General features: G+C 35.4%; 1 protein-coding gene across 2 annotated transcripts in view; it reads left to right on the top strand.

The window, feature by feature from the left end:
* IBTK (inhibitor of Bruton tyrosine kinase) overlaps positions 1 to 19,573 on the top strand; it is a 104,107-nt gene that overhangs the window by 16,171 nt on the left and 68,363 nt on the right. For both annotated transcript variants that reach the window (XM_055432827.2, XM_055432826.2), the window contains exons 3-10: positions 1,789 to 1,885; positions 4,911 to 5,035; positions 8,832 to 8,942; positions 10,570 to 10,740; positions 12,429 to 12,546; positions 12,630 to 12,810; positions 14,792 to 14,915; positions 16,826 to 17,003. In XM_055432827.2, the coding sequence (XP_055288802.2) occupies positions 1,789 to 1,885; positions 4,911 to 5,035; positions 8,832 to 8,942; positions 10,570 to 10,740; positions 12,429 to 12,546; positions 12,630 to 12,810; positions 14,792 to 14,915; positions 16,826 to 17,003 (1,105 nt within the window). The remainder of the gene's footprint in view (positions 1 to 1,788; positions 1,886 to 4,910; positions 5,036 to 8,831; positions 8,943 to 10,569; positions 10,741 to 12,428; positions 12,547 to 12,629; positions 12,811 to 14,791; positions 14,916 to 16,825; positions 17,004 to 19,573) is intronic.

Below are 19,573 nucleotides of genomic sequence, written 5' to 3'. Positions count from 1 at the left end.
TATCTAACTTGGAAAATAGGCAACATATGTTTTTAAATTTATTAAGATATTATTAAAAGATCACTTCTGAATTTTGTTTTGTTAGCTCACTATCTTGAGTAGTTTTTGTTCATTGATAATCCTTGTGAAATCAGTTGTCATTACCGTCTGGAACACTGAAGTTAGAATTGGTATTGCTGTTTAGTTGCTATGTCGTGTCCATCTCTTTTGCAACGCCATGGACTGGGCTTCCCTGGTGGTTCCGTTGTGAAGAATTGATTTTAGTTTATTCAAATTCATTGTTATAACATAGGAGAGTCCCTTTCTTAAGTAACCCAAAACAGCGTTCTGACATATTATGGTTAAATTTTAAAAATTTCATGGTTCCATCACAACCTATAACTGCAGTGTGTGTGGATAGGCAGTGATCACTCACATCAGTTAAAACAGTTCTTGAGGGCTTCCCTGTGTTAAGTTGTTAAGAATCCACCCGCCAGTGCAGAGGTCATGGGGATGATCCCTGCTCAGAATATCCCACATGCCACGGAGCGACTAAGCCACGCACCATGACTGCTGAGCCTGCAAGCCGCAGCTGCTGATGGCCATGCACCTCTAGTCCCTGCTGGGCAACAGAGAAGCCGCCACAGTGAGAAGCACATGCACCACGGCAAAGGGTAGCCCCTGCTCCCTGCAACTAGAGAGAGCCCGAGCACAGCGACGAGGACCTAGCACAGCCAAAATAGTAAATCTTAACAAAAAGAAACTTAGATTAAAAAATAATCATTGAATGCCTTATTAAACTGTCAACAAATACGGTCATTTTTGAAAAGGAGTACATTTTGTATTTAAAAAGCTGTAATGTAATAGTAATATGAATTGAACATTGCATTTTCTCCTCTCCTCCCATTATATTTTAAAAGACAGCATGTACTAAGGATAGGGTGTACTAACTGCCTTAAATAAATAGGATGGAAAATGTTCTATTTCACGTTTAAATTCTGGAGATATAAAACTATAGATTAAATTCACTCTTAAAACACACAAATGCACACTCTCACATTTATTTATGGCTGCACCACACGTCTTATGGGATCTCAGTTCCCCAACCAGGGATTGAACCTGTGCCCTCAGCAGTGACTTTTAAGACGCAGTCTAACTGTAAGTGATGAGACAATGCTCTGAAATTTCACGTAGAAAATTTTAAGTGGAAAGATATAAATCACACAAATAGAAATAAAAATATATAATTGTCTTCATGTCAGTAATAGATATAACAGAATTTAAGTCAAAAAGATGGAGCATAGGTGATCATATTATATACAGTAAATCTGAAAAAATAAACATACAAAAAGTAAAAACTATTGTTTGCCATTGTGTAGAAATCTTTACACTCCTTATCTGAATGTAGAATTTGTTCTTTAAATATAAAAAAAAAAATATTGTGTGTGTACATATACACACACACTCACAGTTAGGGCCCTCTAAGTAACTGACCTGTGTTGCCATAGAAAACGTTCATATCTAGTTCATTTAGATTTTTGTTTCATTTTGGTTTTAAATGTTGCTTCTTTACATTTTATGGTTTTTTATTCTACCGAGAATTGGATATTTGATTTCTCTTAGTTTTCTTCTGTGTGAGAAATAAATGTTTATGAGCATAGGAGATAATTGTTATTAGGTGTTTATTTTTAATGCCTTTTATAGTTTGATCATCTGACTTGATAAATGGAAATGTTACTGATTATAGGTAAATGATTAAAAAATATGCATGTATATGTATATCTTTATGCACATTTTTTCTTTTTTTAGCATGGTGTTAATCTGTATATTCAAGATAAAGAAGGCTTGTCAGCTTTGGATCTTGTAATGAAGGATAGACCAACTCATGTAGTATTCAAAAATACTGGTAAGAAAATTCCATAAATATATTCCATTAAAGTAATGTTTAGAAAATTTTAATGAAATTTTATTATTATAAAAATACCTGAGAAAATATGTGTGTGGATATCTGCAAAGACTTTTACTCTAATATATATAAATTGATAACTTTGGTTTTCTTTCACAACACTTAGGTTTATTTTATACTTTTTAATTTCAATCTACATTTATGTGTATAAGAGTGACAACACAGCCTTGAAGAAAGTAAGGAAAACCACTAGGTCATTCAGGTATCACCTAAGTCAAATCCCTTATAACTACACAGTGAAAATGGCAAATAGATTCAAGGGATTAGATCTGACAGACAGAGTGCCTGAAGAACTGTGGTTGGAGGTTAGTAACATTCTATAAGAGGCGGTGATCAAAACCATCCCCAAGAAAAAGAAATGCAAAAAGGCAAAATGGTTGTCTGAGGAGGCCTTGCAATAGCTGAGAAAAGAAGAGAAGCAAAAGTCAAAGGAGAAAAGGAAAGATATACCCATCTGAGTGCAGAGTTACAGAGGATAGCAGGGAGAGATAGGAAAGCCTTCCTCAGTGATCAGTGAAAAGGAATAGAGGAAAACAATAGAATGGGAAAGACTAGAGCTCTCTTCAAGAAAATTAGAGATACCAAGGGAACATTGCATGCAAAGATGGGCACAATAAAGGACAGAAATGGTACGGACTTAACAGAAGCCGAAGATATTAAGAAGAGGTGGCAAGAATATACAGAAGAGCTGTACAAAAGACCAAGATAATCACGATGGTGTGATCACTCACCTAGAGCCAGATATCTTGGAGTGCAGTCAAGTGGGCCTTAGGAAGCATCACTATGAACAAAGCTAGTGGAGATGATGGAATTCCAGCTGAGCTACTTCAAATTTTAAAAGATGATGCTGTTAAGGTGCTGTACTCAAGCAAATTTGGAAAACTCAGCAGTGGCCACAGGACTGGAAAAGGGCAGTTTTTATTCCAATCCCAAAGAAAGGCAATGCCAAAGAATGTGTGAACTACCACACAATTGCACTCATTTCACATGCTAGCAAAGTAATGCTCAAAATTCTCCAAGCTAGGCTTCAACAGTATGTGAACTTCCAGATGTTAGAAAAGGCAGAGGAACCAGAGATCAAATTGCCAACATCCATTGGACCATAAAAAAGGCAAGACAATTCCAGAACATCTACTTCTGCTTCATTGACTACGCTAAAGCCTTTGACCATGTGAATGACAAACTAGAAAATTCTTAAAGAGATGGGAATACCAGCCCACGTTACCTGCCTCCTGAGAAATCTGTATGCAGGTCAAGAAGCAACAGTAGGAGCTGGACATGGAACAATGAACTGGTTCCAAATTGGGAAAGGAGTACATCAAGGCTGTATAGTGTCACCCTGCTTATTTAACTTCTGCGCAGAGTACATCATGTGAAATACCAGGCTGGATGAAGCATAAGTTGGAATCAAGATTGCCGGGAGAAATAACCTCAGATATGCAGATGACACTGCCCTTAAGGCAGAAAGCGAAGAAGATCTAAAGAACCTCTTGATGAAAGTAAAAGAAGAGAGTGAAAAAGTTGGCTTAGAGCTCAACATTCACAAAGCTAAGATTATGACATCCAGTTCTATCACTTCATGGGAAATAGATGGGGAAAAATGGAGACATTACTTTGCCAGCAATGGTTCGTCTAGTCAAAGCTATGGTTTTTCCAATAGTCATGTATGGATGTGAGAGTTGGACTGTGAAGAAGGCCGAGTCCTGGAGAATTGGTGCTTTTGAAGTGTGGTGTTGGAGAAGACTCTTGAGAGTCCCTTGGACTCTAGGGAGATCCAACCAGTCCATCCTAAAGGAAATCAGTCCTGAACATTCATTGGAAGGATTGATGCTGAAACTGAAGTTCCAGTACTTTGGCTTCCTGATGTGAGGAGCTGACTTGTTAGAAAAGACTTTGCTGCTGGGAAAGATTGAAGGCGGGAGGAGAAGGGGACGACAGAGGATGAGATGGTTGGCTGGCATCACCAACTCCATGGACATGAGTTTGAGCAAGCTCCAGGAGATAGAGAAGGACAGGGAAGCCCAGCATGCTGCAGTCCATGGGGTCACAAAGAAGTCGGTCATGACTGTGACTGAACAACAAATAAAGGCAGCTAGAATTGTGCCTACTGTAAAGTGGCTGATGTGCATTGAGAAAGGACAGCGTTTGAGGTCGAAGGGAAAGGAAGTGATTCTTCTATCCACATGTTCATTCTTGTGATGGCACTTATCTTTTAAATTTTTTTGCCCTGTGAGCTTTGTGAATGTAAATTGATCAAAAAGAAGAAGTGATATAAATGGGGGCACTAGTTAATGTCCTTTTTAACTAACGAGCAAGCTAGGTAAGGACATGTTCTTCATTTTATTTCTGTCTTGAACACTGTATTGTAAGTTACAGTTTTTATTCCATTCAAGAACTTGATAAGTGTCCCACAATAAAAATGAAGATTTATATCATAATTAGCTGTGATTTTTATCCCAGTTTCATTTTTGTTACCCTCATCCCTAGTGTGATTTTGCATCTATCAAGAGCAAACTATTGGAAAATAATGTTTATGTAATAATAGAAACTAATACCATGTGCTTCATTTAGAACCTGCATATATGAAACATTTTAATGACATTCTACATTTAAATAGTTACATGTAGTATTTTCATGAGAGCTAAGTGAATATAGCAGGTGGTATTTTACTCATTTGGCAGTTAAACCTTAGCTGCTAAAGAAACAAGGTTTTAACATGTTAAATTGCCTTTGGTGAGACAGGCCTGTGCTGATTTGGATCTTCTGATTTCTGTTTCTAGAGTGTTATAATAGATTAATAGATGGATAATTGAAAAGAAAATTTTGGTAGTATCTTTCTAAATACAGTAGGTTAGTTTTTGTAAAGAGTCATGTTTGAAGTAAACTGATTAGTTCAGTATGTAATTAAACAACACTGATACTTGTTTAAAATGTGATAGAATATAAAAACTAATTTTCATTTTAGATCCTACAGATGTCTACACTTGGGGAGATAATACAAATTTCACCCTGGGTCATGGAAGCCAGAATAGCAAACATCATCCAGAGTTGGTGGATCTGTTCTCCAGGAGTGGGATTTATATCAAGCAGGTATTTTACTAATTCTTTTAAGATTTTGTTAGTCTTAATCATAGTTAGACTGTGTAAAGTATCATAAAACTATGAGATGTTTGTGCAGTATTCTTGCCTGGAGAATTCCATGGACAGAGGTGCCTGGTGGGCTACTGTCCACAGGGTCACAAAGAGTCAGACACAACTGAGTGACGTTCACATTTGTGTAAGGAGCAGTAGAAGTTAGAAGGCGTTATACAGATAGTGGTTTTTTAAGGGTAGAACTTCGGTTGGATTTTCTAGCTTTTTTTTCCATCTAGAGTTCTTCAAATTGTTTCTCAAGTGAATTTGTTGTTGAAACTCAGTTTGTTATTAGCTTTAGGTAAGTGAACCTGAGTTGTTAAATATAAGTAATTGTAAAATTTTAATTGATAATTGTAAAAGTTTTGCCTTTGTCCTTATATCATAATTCTGATTATCTCCCTCTTCAGTGGATTTTGCTACTATTGACCTACTCATCTTTTTCTATAATGCTCTGTATCTGTGTGTATCTCTAACCTCTGTTTCTTCCTTTTGAGCTTCATTTTAGTTGCACTCTGGCTAGTCTTCAAAGTTTCTAAGTTTAAGTGAAGTGTTAATTTTGCCACTCCTAAGCAACCTCTGGAGAAGGCAATAGCAAGCCACTCCAGTACTCTTGCCTAGAAAATCCCATGGATGGAGGAGCCTGGTAGGCTGCAGTCCGTGGGGTCGCTAAGGGTCGGACACGACTGAGCGACTTCACTTTCACTTTTCACTTTCACACATTGGAGAGGGAAATGGCAACCCACTCCAGTGTTCTTGCCTGGAGAATCCCAGGGAAGGGGGAGCCTGGTGGGCTTCCGTCTATGGGATCACACAGAGTCGGACACGACTGAAGTGACTTAGCAGCAGCAGCAGCAAGCAACCTCTACTTAATAATTTTTAAAGCTATAAGTCTCATTTTCTAAATCCGAAAATTATACCTCAGAATATGTCTGCTGAGTTCTTTCCTCCGTTTTCTTCCCCCTGATGTAATCATAACTGTCATCCCCTTTTATTCCCCCAATTATTTGGATGATAAATTATATAGCCACCATATTTAGGGCTGTGTAGGACACTTTTTCACACCAGAAGTCACTGGTATCACGATTAGCAATTTAAAACGTAATAGAAGAGTTAAACCCAAGAGAATATTAAAATTTGAGAGGGCAAGAATAGGAGCCCACAGGAGGATAAAGAGTGACGAAACAAGGAGAGTAGAGTGGTGTCCTGAGAGCTTAGAAAGGCACCTGTTTTCCTTTTCTGACTTGGTACAAGATACAGTCCGATTTGGTGAGGGGAGGTTTTTTAGGAGCAGAGATTTTTACACAAATGTGAAGGAGCAATGGAGGCATCAGGGGTAATGGGGCTGTCTATATAACCAGGCACTCAGTAAATAGTGCCAAATACTGCTTTCCTTCTCTCAAACCTATCCATAGTGTTTGTAAAAAAAAAAAAAAAATCCTTTACATCCGTAGTTTCTTCACAAAGTACTAGGTGTCTTTGTCTTAACTGAAGTGTAGCTGTGTCTTTGTGTACACGGTTTCATCCTTAACCCTACCAAGTGGACTGTGCTCTATTCTTCAGATCAGGTGTCCTGATTCTGGCTAGCCATCAATTAATACAAAGACTTGGGAGGAATTGAGGATGCTGAAAGGACTTGGGACAGACCAGAGTCTTAAGCCTGGGGTAAGAGTCTCTGGAGAACGTGAGGGAAACTGTTAGAGCAGGGCTGGCTGTTCTTTCTCACATTCTTAAAAGCTTTCGGTAGACATTGCTGATCAGTCGCAGTGCACACTTCCTCTCCCCTCCTCCTTCAGTCCCACTCTCTTCCCCGCCTCTCTGTTTTAAAGTGAATTGGGACAAGTCCTCAGAATTCACCTGTCAGCAGCCACGAATGATTGATCAGAGTTGAGGCACTTACAAAGGCCCCTCTTGTCTTTTTCTGACTTGGTACAAGATACAGTCAGATTTGGTGAGGTAAGATTTTTCAGGAGCAGAGATTTTTACACAAATGGGAAGGAATCATGGAGGCATCAGGAAATGGGCTGGCTGAGTGTACCTTCTGATCCTAAGATACATGTGCTATAGAAGAATTGAGCATATTCCACTTGGTAGGGTTAAGGATGAAACTGTACATGAAGACAAAGCTACATTTCAGTTAAGACAAGGACACTTAAGTATTTTGTGAAGAAATTAAGATAAAGGATTTTTTTGTTTTAACCACAAAATAAGGGTTGAAACAAACATTATGGATAGGTTTGAGAGGAAGGAAAGCAGTGTAAATTAGTAAGAAAAAAGGAAGCAAGATTTTGGCACTATTTACCGAGTGCCTGCTTATGTAGACAACTCCATTACTCACTGAAAAACAGCTAATTCTGTCGTACCAGATGAATTGACTGCCGTGGGACAGAGATTTTTTATTGTTATCAGCATAATGTATTCCTGATGATTAAGATGAAAATCCATGATCAGTTGCCTCTTTAAAAAATTCAGAGGTTTTAAAGTTGAAGGTCTTATACTCTGGTGTTGGTTGTTTGATGTTGTTAGTTGTTAAGCCGTGTCTGACTCTTTTGAGACCCCGTGAACTGTAGCCCGCCAGGTTTTCTCTGTCCATGGGAGTTGCCATACAAGAATAATGGAGTGGGTTGCCATTTCCTTCTCCAGGGGCACTTTCTTACCCAGGGATTGAACCCTGCATTGACAGGCAGATTCTTTGCCACTGAGCCACCAAGGAAGCTGAAGTTGGAAATTACAGAGGTGCTCTAATGGTGGAATATAGCATTGAACAAAATGTATTATTTCTAGTTTCATAAAATAATATTTCCTTTAAGATTTTAACTTTGTATTACAAATTTGAATAAAATTTATTTTATTTTATTTTTAGACTTTCTAGATGTTTGTGGTACAGCTAAATAAGTGACTTTTTTCCTTTAATCAAAGACCCAGAGTCTTTGATAAACTTTCTTCTGTAAAATACAAGTTCTATAAAAAAGTATTTACAGAATTTGCCAAGTGGTTAAGGATATGTGTAAATAGCACTTGCAGTTCAGCTTATAATATTCTTATAAACAATTCTAGGATTTTTAAATTTCTTAATCCTTTTTTAATGTCCTAAGTTAGAAATATTTATGGATAGCATAAGAGATACAAATGCAAATTTTTTAAAGATAAAGGATTTTTAAATAGAATTTAGGTAAAATGAGTGTACTGATGATGCCTTGAAAAAAGCTTGAAAATCAGTATAAATTATTTAAAGCCTTATAATGTTATTAAAGATATATTAAACATTTCAGAGATATAAAAAAGACATACTGTTTACCTACCACTCCCTCTGTGTAGGTGATTTTGGAAAAAATATTCTTACAGCATTTCTACTGTTTTCTTTAGTAGTATATCACTATTTGGTAATCTTTATGCTTCATATTTTATTCTGTTCAATTCTTGTGATGTGGGATTTTATGAAATTGGAAAACGGTTACTTTTTGTATTTTCCTTTGTTTAGTCTCTTCTGGGTTACACGTGCTTAATTCCATCTAAATTTTTCCCTCCATATATCGGTGTTTTTAGACTTAGTTTTAAAATAGACCAGTGTATATTTTAAATTTTTATTTCAGAAAAGTTTAAACATGTACGAAGTAGAGAGAATAGTGTACTGAATTCTGATGTACCCATTATCTAGCTTAAACAATTAGTAATATTCTGTTATTTCTGTTTTACAAAATAAAGCATACTTTATACAGAGACATTTAATAATATTCTCTTTGTTTTTCTATAGGTGGTGCTTTGTAAATTTCACTCAGTGTTTCTGTCACAGAAAGGGCAGGTTTACACCTGTGGTCATGGTCCTGGAGGACGATTAGGCCATGGAGATGAACAGACATGCTTGGTAATTGAAATGTCACTATACAGTTTAGGTAACTTTGGTAAAATTTGATAGATTGGAAGCTTCACTTAACTAAATTTCATTTTTTAAACTAACTGAAAGGAGAAAATAGTATACCAACTGTATATCAATAGTATATCAACGATAATTAATTTTAAAAGATTAGTTACTTTCCTGGTATATTGTGTTTAAAATAAAGATTTAAATATGTAAAATTCTAAAGCATCAAAAATTTTTTTCTTATAGCAAGTATTGAATCAGGAGATATAGTATATAAATAAGCTTTAAAATATTTCCATAGTTGAGATTTTAAAAGGAGTTTACTAATTGTAAAACATTTTTCCTGTTGTAGTCCAGGATTTATTCATTTTTAACTTCTCATTAAGGTATTTGTAGTCTAAAAATTAAGCCAATATTTTCATTATATAATCACAAAATTGAGTCAGCTACTGAAATATAGTGCTAATTGGGAAAACCTAATAATCATTACATTCAGGAAAATACCTTACTAGTTTATTTTTAAGAAAGGTTTTTTTTGAGGGGACTGCTGGCATATTCATCGATTAAGAGGTCTTTTAAAAGGAGAGAGAGCTATGATAATTGCTTCTATTATTTGAAGGGTATATTATGTGCTAGGCATTGTTTATGCTTTCCATTTAGTATTGTTACCTTGATTTAAGCCTTAAACAGCCTTGTGAAGTTATAGCCTTATTATCTTCATTTTATACATAATGACAATAGCCATTTATCAGTTGTTTACTCTGAGCCAGAGATGGTTGTTTTGTGCTTACCAACTCATTTACTCTTTATATTGATCTTACTATCACCCAAAATACTATTATTATTTTGTGTTCAGATGAAGAAAATGAGAGAAGAGATTTTTTTGAGATCAAATAGCTGGTAAATGTGGAGAAGGCAATGGCACCCCACTCCAATACTCTTGCCTGGAAAATCCCATGGATGGAGGAGCCTGGTGGGCTGCAGTCCATGGGGGTCGCTAAGAGTCGGATGTGACTGAGCAACTTCACTTTCACTTTTCACTTTCATGCATTGGAGAAGGAAATGGCAACCCACTCCAGTGTTCTTGCCTGGAGAATCCCAGGGACGGCAGAGCCTGGTGGGCTGCCGTCTATGGGGCCGCACAGAGTCGGACACAACTGAAGCAACTTAGCAGTAGCAGCAGCAGCTGGTAAATGGCTGGATTAAGATTTGAACCCAGAACAGATGAGTTTAAAGTAATATAATATCTTTTGGTATTCATTAAAGGGCTGTGTTGATTCCTGTATTTTTATTTATTGTTTCACTCCACCAGTGAATACTTTGGTTAAAGAGTGCCCTTTGTTCAGGCCAAACAAATTTGCACTTAGTGTATGACATATGATAAGGGCTCAAAATCATTTATCGAATCCAGTTGTTTTATTCAGATGTCTCACTGGGATTTTGTATTTTATTTATAAAGCAATGTCCGTGTCCTATTAAATTCATCCCCCTCGTTGAATTGTAGAGTTTGCCTCTGATTGATACAGCCATATAGCAGTCATGTCATTTGGGATGTAATATCCTCGGATTCTATTTGTATATTTTATATAAATGATTAATGTAATATGCCAAATTTAATTTTATTTTGTAGGTCCCTAGGCTTGTGGAAGGACTGAGTGGGCACAATTGTTCTCAAGTAGCAGCTGCTAAGGATCATACTGTTGTATTAACTGAAGATGGATGTGTTTATACATTTGGTCTAAATATTTTTCATCAATTAGGACTCATTCCTCCACCTTCCAGTTGTAATGTACCCAGACAGGTAAACTTCTCTTTTTTAAACATTATGTGACCATTGCCATAAAACCTACATGGACAAAAAGATAGAAGGTGTTGATAAGAGCAACTTATTTTACCTATAGTCAATGGTATATGTTTCTTCAATGATATATATTTTATTTTTCACAGGAGAAATTGTACAAATAGTACAAAGTAAAATTTGTTTGGAGTGAGAAAGAAAGCACTTGGGATATTAGGCAACAAACTGCCTTTGATTCAACTTACAAGTGGTCACAAGCAGAGGGGGATCCAGATATTTTGCAGAGGGGGATCCAGATATTTTGCAGAGGGGGATCCAGATATTTGGGGTTTGAAGCTTAATTTTGAGGCCCTCCTTAAAAAAAAAACAAATTTTTTATAAGTAAAAAATGGGCCATGCAAATGAGTTACCCAGAAGCTTAAGCTTATGGCTTTGTGGTCACGCTGTCTCTGCACAGAAATCACACCTGGCAAGTTTGAGGGAATATAAGCCTGAAAGCCACTGTTCCGTGTTCTATTGTCCCTTTTTCTTTTGTACAACTACCAGCAGAAGGTGGCCTTTCCTCAACTTCAGGGACCTAGTACACAGGACAGGACTGGTGTTTTAAATTAATATATTACTAGAATCATCTATTGGAGAAGGAAATGGCAACGCACTCCAGTATTCTTGCCTGGAGCATCCCAGGGACAGAGGAGCCTCGTGAGCTGCTGTCCATAGGGTCGCACAGAGTCGGACACGACAGAAGTGATTTAGTAGCAGCAGCAGCAGCAGAATCATCTATAACACATGTATTTTCAACTCATAAAATTTTGCATTTCTGGTATGAAATTTCTTTACTGGTTTAATTCTCTGGATTTAAAATGATTATTAGATATACATTTTTTATTAATAAAGCTTTAAAATCCAATGCTTTTGCATTCTGGATGGCTAGTGAATCAATAGTAATTACTCCAAGATAATTAGAGGTAGTTTCCGATCTGTGGTACTTAAAGATCCATTTTCCTCAACCAACTGTGGAATTTGTAGATATTTAATCATATTGTAGACTTCTTTAGGAATGGTAGCTTTTACTCACCTTTTCATTCTCTTTGTGTGGCTGTCCTGGAGCTGTGGCTTGTTACAGACACATGCAGTGTTCTTAAGTGTGGGCAGATTTGTGCCCCAGACCATTTGGCAATGTCTAGAGACAGTTTTGGTTGTTACAGCTGGAGGGTAGGAGTGGGGTTAGTGGTACTGACATCTGGTAGACAGAGGCCAGGGATGCTGCCGAACCTCCTATGATGCTCAACGCAGTCCCCCACAGCAATCATCTGGTTCAAACCGTCAGCAGTGTTACTGTGGAGAGACTGGACATGTCAAATGTAAAAGTACCATGTTTTCTAATACGAATCAGAATGCTTGTTTTGTGTATTGCTTGTTAACAAGTGTTTAATGATTTGGTGTGTATAAAGTTTTTTATATGTTAAAACTGCTGTCTTAAGGTGGCTGCATCAAAATGTCTTATGTTCTGAGAGGAGTTGGGGTCAGTATTAGTGCTGAGATCTATTGGTGATGACTGCCGTTAGCACTTGAAGGGGTTACTGGCAGCAAGTATGCCCTGTATTGGCTACCCTGGTCTGCTGGATCTTTTGCAAAATTCTGTTAGTTTATAGATACATAATAAGCTGAAGCCTTACTTGTCTTTTGAATAGATGCAAGCAAAGTATCTGAAAGGAAGGACAATCATTGGAGTAGCAGCAGGCAGGTTTCATACCGTGCTGTGGACTAGAGAAGCTGTTTACACTATGGGACTAAATGGTGGACAACTGGGTAAGAAATCCAGGATGACAGTATCTGAAAAATAAATAAATCTTAAAATGGATATTTTGTGATTTGTTTATGTTATTTTTTAGGTTATTTACTAGATCCCAATGGAGAAAAGTGTGTAACTGCTCCTCGTCAAGTCTCTGCCCTTCATCATAAGGACATCACTCTGTCTTTGGTTGCTGCCAGTGATGGGGCTACTGTCTGTGTTACCACAAAAGGAGATATTTACTTACTTGCAGACTATCAGTGCAAGAAGCTGGCTTCTAAGTATGTATATTTCTGTGAAAGAAACATACCTTAATAATTCAACTCTTCCAGCAAATATCTGAGTTTCAGCTCCGTGTTATTCTCTGAAGTGTCAAATGGGAACATTGAATGGTGGGAAAGTCAAAAGATTTTGCCTAAGATGGTAATCTTTTGGCAAATATTCAGTAAATATATGTAAAAGTTCTTTGTGGGGTTGTAAAGGGTATTTCTGAATTAAGATAACACATGGTTAAATATGACCTGTGAGTTTCCCGTTTTTATGCTTCAGGTGCACAGAACTAGATTGATCATAATTCTCGGTTTGTGACACAATCATCCTTGGTTCATGTATAGCCTTTATATATTACACATTTATTTAAAAACATTGTTAATCATATTCTGTACCCTCTACTCAGTCCAAGTATTTATACCTAATTGGTGTATTTTCATATTTTTGTACAGCCAGGTGTTATCTGATAGCATAGTAACAGGTGGTAAACAAGTAGTTGGCTGTCTAATCAAAAAGTAAGTTAAAGCAGGGAATTGTAAAGCTTAAGGTTTAAGTATAGATGAGTCAGTTAGCTGGAGTTCTGTCTTTTGTGCATAAACCATATTTGTAATGTGTTATCTATTATTTCATTTTGAATGACTTAAGGAGCAAGTGCTTAAAAGCAATTATTAAGTAAGTTAAGGGCAGAATCCTGTATTTTTCATACATTTTCAGTATTTTATATAGTTGGTTAATCTATATCTGATTTGACAGTAATTTTTTTGCTTGTCATATTTTTTGCATCATTTTAAAGTATTCTTTTATAGAAAGTGTTCTTCTTAGATGACTTTGTTGGTTTACATATTTAATTATAAGTGTAGTAATAAATACAAGTAGAGAAATAGATCTTTAACAGGTACAATAGCTCAGTTAGTGGGAGTAGGTGAGTGTAGGAATTCTAGAGAGTAGCAATCCAACTTTTAAACTAATCAGGGAGTTGAACTGAAATGCAACAGAATGTGCTTTTGCTAAATGTCAGTTAGATGGTAACTTCATGAACAGATACCATTCTGAATGGAAGATGTCAACCGTCGATATACACAACTTATTTTCAGTGTGTAACAATTGGAAAGTTATCGATTGTAAGGTCATGTTTCAGTTATAAAAACATGAAAATGTAATCAAACATGTTTCTTAGAACTGAGTATGTAGGTATCTTTCTGAGCATGAGATGATTTGTGGATTGTTAGAATTTGTGTTTACTTTGCATTTATAAAACTTACCCTGACAACTTTAAGTTACATAGATATGTTACATCCATGTTTTGCCTAAGAAAATTCTTTTGTTACAGCATAGTAATTTTAAAAAGAAAAACATTTAAAATTTTTTAAAAATATTTTTACATTTTATTTTAAAAAATAAAATGTAAAAATACAATATTTTAAGTTATTTAAGATATAAAAATTAAGTATTTTTTAACATTTAAAAATATCTGAAAGGACAGTCATTGGAGTAGTAGCAGGTAGATTTCACACAATGTCATAGGCATCACATGTGTGGATATAATGAAATGTGTAATAAATTGGCTAGTGGATGGGTTATTAAATTAGCAATACCAATGGTAGCTATATCTATTTAAAGTTGTCCATATTTGAAATTAAGGATTTCTGTTTTGTTTTGAGGTTTAAATTTTTTCTGTTAAAAATGCAGATAACATATAGGAGCTTTTTCGCCTTACCAGTTATTTAATCTGGGGAGAATGTGTATGTTAGTACATGGGGTTTTAGATACATAGCATGTGTATCTGAGTAGGTATAAACTTGCCATGGAAAGAAATGGTCATTGTGTAGGGGAAACTCATAAAAGGAGGGACTAAGGATACCAAAGGTCAAATCACCTTCCTTTATCTTTCACAGCAATCACCCTAAATTATTGTTTGAATAGTAATTTCTTTAAAATTGAGCTTGTATATTATAGCAAACATATTAATAGAGAATTTTTTTTTTCATTCAGACAGCTGAACTTGAAAAAGGTTCTTGTATCTGGGGGGCATATGGAATACAAAGTTGATCCTGTACATCTGAAAGAAAATGGGGGTCAAAAAATTTGCATTCTTGCAATGGATGGAGCTGGAAGGGTGAGTATATATTTATGCAAAAGCTTAGTAATCTTGTTCTCAGTTGATAGCTATAGAGGACCTGATAATGTAAAACTGTGTTGCTGTGATAGTGAATTCCTACTGACTTTTGTTTCCCTACATGTTTTTGATGTCCAGTACTAATTGGTTTGAAATACTAATTGGTATTTCAAAGAAAGTATGACATTTCATGTTGCCTAGTACTGCCTTGTTAAACTGTAGTTTAAAATTTCATTTATTATGTTTAAAATAGAAGTAAGGGATTTGATGAGTTATTTGATATATACAGTAATTATTCAAAAATGATACTGAATTATATAGATAGGAGGTATATAACTGCTCTTTTTAAAAAGTAAAAAGCTAAACTGGCAGTATTAAAAATGCATAATCGGAATTTTTCTCTCAAATTTGATCTTAAACAAATGTACACAAAATAATATATATACAGAGATTATAATTATCATATAGAAAATATAATGTATTTCTGGATCACTCTATAAAGAATCTCTGGGACTTGCCTGGCAGTCAAGTGGTTAAGACTCAACACTCCCAGTGCAGGGAGCACAGGTTTGATCCCTGGTCAGGGAACTAAGATCCTGCATGCCACCTGGTGCGACTGAAAAAAAAACCACCTCTCTCCTCTGTTTTCATTTAAGTAAATAGAGTTGTAATTTTCATTTTTCTGATAAAATTGTCAATTAAAAATACGTATTTTATATTAGAAACACTGAATAAGTTTTACACTGTGACAGGAAAAACAGATTGCTCTCTGCTTTTTGTTTATAAAATAAAAACATGCAATAAGTGTATTGAGGTTTTATAAATTGCTATAAAAATTGACATTTTAGAAACTGAAGAATTAATCATAAAACTCCACCTACTGATACATTATAGACATAAATCTTCTGTGATTGATCATTTTATTTGAGGGAACTATCTTTAAGAATTAGAGATCTAATTTGTACTAAAAGAAGGAAGCAGAGGCATAGAATTACATTTAAAAAGTTCAATATTGAAAACATTTGACTTTGGGATATATTTCATGTACATTAATAGAAATCTAGCTTGTTTATACATGTGGATATTTACTTCCTGTAAAATTAAAAACTTTAAAAATGACAGACGAGCTCTGATGGTAGCAGCTAATATAGAGTCTATATTTTGTGTATATTACTTGAGTGACCTTGGCAGATACCATTCTGTGATTCTTAATTATGAGGGGATTGAGCTTTTCAAGATCAGCAGTGTTAATTTTTCAAATGAAATCGTACTTGGAATGCCTGTCTGTGATGTAGATGAAAAAAAAAGGTTTGCTGCTCTAGATAGAGCTGGATTGGAAAGCCCAGCACCTGGTCTCTTGTCATTTTCAGTCCTTGAGTAGCAGCCCCTTGGCCATTTCTCGGGAGCACTAAGGCTGGCAGAACCATGTGGAAGCCGCTGAAGTCTGTGATGATTGTTCTGTCTCTGAGATTTTGTTTTACTTGAGTTATGCAGACATCTTTTTTTGTTCCCCTCGAGAGTAAAGTCTGGATTTTCGTGGGGTGGTTTTCATTCTTCTTGTAAATATTACACTTAAGTCTGACATTCAAGTTTTAGCATTAAGAATTTTGTTTTTCTTTAGCATGTTGTATGCTAAACATTGTAGCATATGTTTGCTGCAAATGGGTAACACTGAACATTACTTCTTAAGAGAAGTGTCTTTGAAGCATTTTTAATGCTTCATGTTTGCTTGATGTATTTTCTGAAAGATACACCATCATGACTTTTATATATATCTTATACTATGGAAAAATGAACATTGAAACATACTGAGAGCTCTTATTTTTTGAGATAAGATATGTTGATTTCATTATTTGGTTGTTCAGATGCTATATTGCTTTCTATTCCACTGTAATTTGGTTTTATCTTAGGTATTTTGCTGGAGATCTGTCAACAGTTCTATGAAGCAGTGTCGATGGGCTTATCCACGCCAAGTCTTCATTTCTGATATTTCTTTAAGTAGAAATGAAATTCTTTTTGTCACACGAGATGGAGAGGGATTTAGAGGGAAATGGTTTGAAGAAAAAAGAAAGAGTTCTGAAAAGAAAGGTTAGTTCATATATGTGAATGGCATGTAAAAGTACCTTCTAGCTAATGTTTAATTTTGTACTTATTTATTGTTATGTCTAACTGAGAAGTGTTACTAATTTTAACCTCTATATCTCTTCTTTTGATTTTAGTTTGTCTGTGTGCAGGTAAACAAAGGGAATTCAATCCATTTAAATCCTAAATTTTCAAACTTATATCTGTCATTATGCCCTGAAATCATGGTCCATTCCCATCAGTAACAGAGGCAGAGTATTGCTAATCTCTAGCCTTGACTCTAGGGACAGGGCAGTATAAAATTAAAAAAAAAGAACAACAAAAAACTTCGCAGTTGGAGTTGAACAATCTTCCAAATTCCTTTTTTCCCCCTCTCCCCAAATTGAGAATTGAGTGGCTTATGCTTTGGGGGTGTTTTGGAGGTTTTTTGTTTTGTTTTTGTTTTGTTTTTTTACATGTTTGAATATATAAAAAGAAACTTTTATAAGGTATTTTAGGATTTAGAGGAAGATTACAAGAAGAATAAGGTTTTTATGTTCATTGAGAATTTTAAAAAGTACAGGTTGCTTTATTAAGCAATTACTGAATAATTGGAGGCAAGTTTTATTCATTCCTTGATGAATATAAAGGAGAGCTTTAAGATGCTAGCATGGAAAATAGGAGTTATTCATTACATTATATAGTTCATTTTTGATTTTCTGACTATGGATTTACAAACTTGTGGATTGCTTAACATTGTTTTTTTTTAACTCTGGTAGCAGCTTTTTTCTTTCATCCATAGTTAGTAATCTGTTGATTTTTTTTTTTTTTCTTCCAGAAAAACTAGAATTCATTTACCTTTTCACATCTCATTCCTTCTACCCTAGCCCAAGTCACATCAAATGGTCACTGGAAAAAATGTTTCCTTTTTTCAACTCTTGATTCTTTTTATTTATTCTCTTACTAGAGTGAGCTTTTAAGATCTGATCCCAATATTCCTGTGTTTAAAAACTTTTTGATGGTTTCCTCACTTCCTGAACATGGCCTACAAGGCTCCTGCTCTGACCCTTGTCTGCATCTCTGAACTCCTCTTGAGTTCTCTCCCTCTCATTACCACCCTCCAGATACACTGACCTTCAGGTATTCAGCCTTGTCCAGTTGTGGTTAGTCCCAGGGCCTTTTCTGATTTTCACATCTCAATTTAATTAATGCTTCATCAGAGATATTTTCACTGATTATTTAAACTTGGTTACCCCATTTAGCTTTTAATGTTCTTTTTGTATTTTTATCATGTAGCTTATTTTTACTTGTTTTTATGTATTTATCCTTGTGATTAATTTTTCTAATGTTGGTCTCCTATTGGAGGTTGGTGATGGACAGGGAGGCCTGGCGTGCTGTGATTCATGGGGTCGCAAAGAGTCAGACACGACTGAGCGACTGAACTGAACTGATCATATTATAAGATGGCAAGAACCATGATATATAGTCATTATATCCTCACAGTGAAATCAAGGTTTCTTTGTAATCATTAGCCTTCAGCATATTTCCTTCCCTCATTAAGTCATCTATTGAATGAACAAATCAGTTATTATATGCTATAAAGAACATTTATAATTACTCAGGAAATTATAAACATATTCTTCAAAATTATAAAGCCACAAAGGAATGATTTTTGGATAGTTTATTGATTTGTAGTATTTTATTTCTTTATAGATTGCACAAGTCTGTTATCATTTAAGGTATATTTACTATGTGCTGGATATAGGGCTAAGTTTTAGTGATGCAAAAATATGTAAGATGAGCCCCTATTCTCAGACAGTCTTGAGTTTATTGAGGCAATATATACGTATATAAATATTTACAGTTCATGGAGACAGATACTAATATGCAAATAATAAGTTTCTTAAGAACATAGAAATTGGAATAACTGAGTGTCAGGAAGATTAGTACATCCCTGTGAGTAAAAGAGAGTGAATTTGAGAGTAACCAGAGGCGTTTTGACTTGTGTTGGGAGTCCTTAGAATTGTGTCTTAGTTATAACTAGTGGTCTAAAACTGAATTCACGTTCTCATGCTTATGTGTCTGCTTTTCAGTGATTTTAAGTAAATGGCTATCTTTCACAGCCCGTTTTCCCTCACCCTCTACAGCCCATTGGTCACCAAGTTTTGTCACTTCCATCTCAAATATTTTTGAAATCTCCACTTTCTCTAGTTTCATTGCTACAACCTTGGTCTTACTGTGTTCATTGTTTTTCTGGACTCTCAGTTTTGTCAATGATCTCTTTGTCTTTATTTACTTTAAACATTTTTCATACTATAGGCAGAAACATTTAATTGCATGCACATGCCATATTTTTCTTTCATATCCTTGATCTGACTTGTACTGATAAAATCATTTGTTTAATATGTCTTCTCTGCTTGATTGTATACTTCAGGATTGTAGAGGCATGCTATCTTGTTCACTACTGTATTACTAGGGGTACCCTAAAAAGCACTGTATCACTGTAGCACATGTGCTCATTCAGATATTTGCTGAATAAATGGAAGGGGGAGAAGAAGGGAGGAAGCAAGTGACATTTTTAATGGAAGTTGAGAATT

This window comes from Moschus berezovskii, chromosome 10, assembly GCF_049115385.1.
Source record: "Moschus berezovskii isolate FMDL1 chromosome 10, NW_MosBer_1.0, whole genome shotgun sequence".
NCBI lineage: Eukaryota > Metazoa > Chordata > Mammalia > Artiodactyla > Moschidae > Moschus > Moschus berezovskii.
The sequence above is the reverse complement of the archived record's forward strand: the minus strand, read 5'-3'. Positions and strand labels throughout refer to the sequence as shown.